This window comes from Acomys russatus, chromosome 13, assembly GCF_903995435.1.
Source record: "Acomys russatus chromosome 13, mAcoRus1.1, whole genome shotgun sequence".
Classification (NCBI taxonomy): domain Eukaryota; kingdom Metazoa; phylum Chordata; class Mammalia; order Rodentia; family Muridae; genus Acomys; species Acomys russatus.
In genome coordinates, this window is record NC_067149.1 from 62057557 (window position 1) to 62061256 (window position 3700).

The 3700-nt window shown below is 42.7% G+C and overlaps 1 protein-coding gene across 1 annotated transcript; it reads right to left on the reverse strand.

Moving 5' to 3' along the window:
• Nucleotides 1-2905: 2905 nt before the first annotated feature.
• Nucleotides 2906-3348, reverse strand: LOC127196891 (FAU ubiquitin-like and ribosomal protein S30). The gene has a single exon (XM_051154629.1). The coding sequence runs from the start codon at nt 3343-3345 to the stop codon at nt 2944-2946; it is 402 nt and encodes a 133-aa protein (XP_051010586.1). The 5' UTR covers nt 3346-3348; the 3' UTR covers nt 2906-2943.
• Nucleotides 3349-3700: the final 352 nt, after the last annotated feature.

A 3700-nucleotide genomic window follows, 5' to 3' on the forward strand; every position in this document is an offset into this window, starting at 1 on the left:
CCTAGACCTCTGACTGGGGGGATTGGGGGGGTCTCCTAACCCACTGTCGGGCCACAGCTTGTCAAGTCTCATCAGGATAGCCTGCATCCCCTTCCTCTGTGTGCCTGCCAGGCTTTCCTATCAAGGGGACACTGTCAAATCATGGGCATCAAAGTGTATGTCAGGTTCAGCAGGAGCCCCACCACCACTTGGAGGATCAGTTGTCCATTGGCTACATCTGAACAGGGTCTAGGTTCTCTGCACGCATTGTCCTAAGCACCACCATGTCCAGATCCACTGGCCTTAAGGGTCACCCTGTGGAGCTCCAGACCTCTCCTAGTCCTTCCACCCCACCCCCCATTCAAAACTCAGAATGCTTTACCCTAAAGATGGAATGTGAAATGTTTAAAGTCTTAAAAGACATTGTATAAAAATTTCTAAATCACAGAGCAGCCAGAAAAGCTGCAAGAGATGTCTGCATTCCTTACTCTTTGCAACACTATTCAAGTTAGTAGCCAGTACAGGACATGTGTTCATCACCTGAGCAGGGAGTGAGGAAGATAAAGCATGTACAAGCAACTTCAACAAAGAATGAAACTCAACTATTTTGGCACCAGGGATCAGTTTAGAAGACATTACACAAGGTGAAACAAATCAAATATTTAGGACAAATGCCACATGAATCTGTTATTGTGAGGAATCTAAAGTAGCAAAATTTATAGAAGACAGAACCCTAGTTGCTTTGTGCCACAAAAATAAGGAAATGGAGAGTTGCTTCATGAAGAGGAGGGTGTTGTTGTTGTTGTTGCTGTTGTTTGGTTTGGTTCCGTATGGACTTTTTAAAGATTTATTTTATTTATTCACATTATGTCCTACCTGTAGCCTCTTCTCTCACCTCCAGTCTCACCTTCCCTTCCTCTCTCCCGTCGCCCTTCTGTTATTCCTCGGAAAAGGGCAGACCCTCCCCTTCCCATCCACCCCAATTCATCACATCATATGAGGACTGAGGAGGTCCTCTTCCCCTGTGGCATAGCAAGGCAGTCCTGCCAGGGGGGAGTGATCAGAAAGCTGGTAATAGAGTCCATATCAGAGAAAGCCTCCGCTCCCCCTGCTAGAGGACCCACATGAATCCTCAGCCGTCCATAGGCTACATCTGTGTAAGGGGACTAGGTCCAACCCATGCATAGCCCTTGGTTGGTGCTTCTGTTTCAGAAAGCCACTCTGGGCCCTGGTTAGTTGGCTCTGTTGGTCTTTCTCTGGAACTCCTGTCACCTCCAGGACCTTTTCTCTTTCTCTTCACTTTTCCACAAGACTCCCTACGGATTGTCCAATGTTAGCTGTGAATCTCAGCATCTGTTTTGAACCACTGCTGTATGGAGCCTCTCAGAAGACGACTCTGCTAGGCTCCTGCCTGCAGGCATTATACTGACAGCAAAGTATTGGTGTCAGAGCTTGGCCCTCTCCCATGGGGTGGGTCTCAGGTTGAGCCATGCACTGGTTGGACATTCCCTCAATCTGCACTTTATCTGCTCTGTCTTTATCCCCGCACATGTTATGGGCAGGGTAAATTTTGGGTAAAAAAATGTTGCTGGTGGGTTCATGTTCCCCTCCATCTATTAGGAGACTTGTCCGAGTAGAAGATATCCTCTTCAGTCTCTATGGCTGCTGCTACTAGGTGTCTCTGGTAGAATCCCCTTCACATCCTCCCAGGATCCTACCCTGACATGGATCTGTATCTTGCCACAGAGATGCTGCCACCCAGAGTTTCTCCTTTCTCTACAGGCCTTTTGTCTTCCAGCTCCTGTTCTCCCAGTTCTGATCTTCACTCTCATATCTCTCTGTGCAAATATTTCTAAAAGGGTATGTACTTCAAATTAACAGGCCTACCAATTTTATTCAAGCTTATATCATGTAAACCAATAATTAATTAACAGTCTCACTGCTTACTTCCTTTACTAGGCATTATCAGTTTTTTCCACTAGACGTGTTTCTATTTTTTCCAAAGTTTTATTTTATAAACTTTGAATCACCAGAGAAGCATATTTACTCTCTTCTTTTTCATTTTGTTCCAATTTTAGACCTCATAATTTAGATGTCATTAGATTATACAATGTGTGTTGCAATTCTACAAATACATATCTCATAAATTACTAAATATTAAATATAAGTTTCTGGTCCAATCATCTGAGATAAAATATGATTTACTTTCAGATCTCTCAATTATTTTCCACTGCCAAAAAAAAGAAAGAAAAACAACAGATTAGTAAAGTAAATTTGAGCTTAAGTTTATTCACTTCTCTTAGTAAATACAATTTAGTGTCTTTTTGTGCCTATCCTAAGCAAGATAATATAAAAACTCATTTAGAGTAAAATATTCAAGGGCTGCAGAGTTGGTTCAGTGATTATGAGTACTTAATTTTCATTGAGATGATGAAATTTGGTTCCCAGCGTGAGCGTTAGGTGAGTCACAACCACCAGTATCTCTTGCTCGAGGGGTCTGATGCTCTCTGCTAGCCCCTCTGCTCACTGTGCCCATGTGTATGTAAAGGTACATACTTTACAATTAATTAAAGCATTTTAAATATGTTAAAATATATCTTTAATTATTTATTTTAATCAATTATTGGGAAGAAGGAGACAAAAGTTCACAAATGATTAAATTAGGTTGGGTAGTGATAAGCATGACATTATACAGCAGAGAACAATGAATGATGATCTCTGAGGAAACAGCGGAGCTAAGGCTCCATGATCAACACAATTTTCAAACCTCTATGTATAAAGGAAAGAGACATACTAGACAATCCCCTTGCGGTGGTTGTATATTCTACTCTTAAAGATAGTTACATAAAATCTATTCTCTTGATATAAAATTTCCCATTTTTAATGCTTTCAGGCCTAATGTTTTTGTTTGTTTTTTTTTCTGGGCAAAATGGCTTTATTAGAGTGCCAGGATCACAGTGGGACTTAGGAATTAGCGTTGGGGCCCTTCTTCTTGCCAAAGGTGGGCACGACATTGACAAAGCGACGGTTGTACTGCATTCGCCGCTTGGGCCGGCCTGTCTTCTTCTTCTTCTTCTCCTGTTTGGCCACCTTGGGAGTTTGACCTCTCACTTTTCCAGCACGAGCCAGGGAACCATGGACTTTACCTCCCAGCATGCGGCCAGCCACTTCTAGAGTGGTCAGGGCCTCTACACCACACTGGACTAGGGTGGCCTCATCCTCCAGCGGCGAGCCTGCCAGAAGCATGACTTGCTCTTCGGGGGCAATGCCTTCCAGTGAGGCCACATGAGCTTTGATCTGGGCGATTGTCTCCTGGCCGGTCACCTCGAGGGTGTGTAGTTCCTGGGCGCGGACAAAGAGCTGCATGTTGGCGACTAACCCGCGGACAGCGATGCTGCTACCGCGAAGATGGAGTCAAGAAAGAGCAGGCCTAATGTTTTAATAATTCATGGACATTTAACTAATTCTCCAATATTTGATAAGTGTTTAAGAATATGGCATCTTTGAGTACAGTATCTTATTTTCACTCCCTCTTATTTTTACACCATGTCTACCCATCTCATTATCACACTGTTAATGAACATTACTCAGTGTTCATAACTCAAATGAAGGGCACGGTCATTGTATTTACTTTCAAAGCTTTATAACATTCTTTCTTTTTTGTCTTTTAAAATGGCTCCACACAAGGATTAACCTTTTCCAGTTTTATCATTTTTATAAT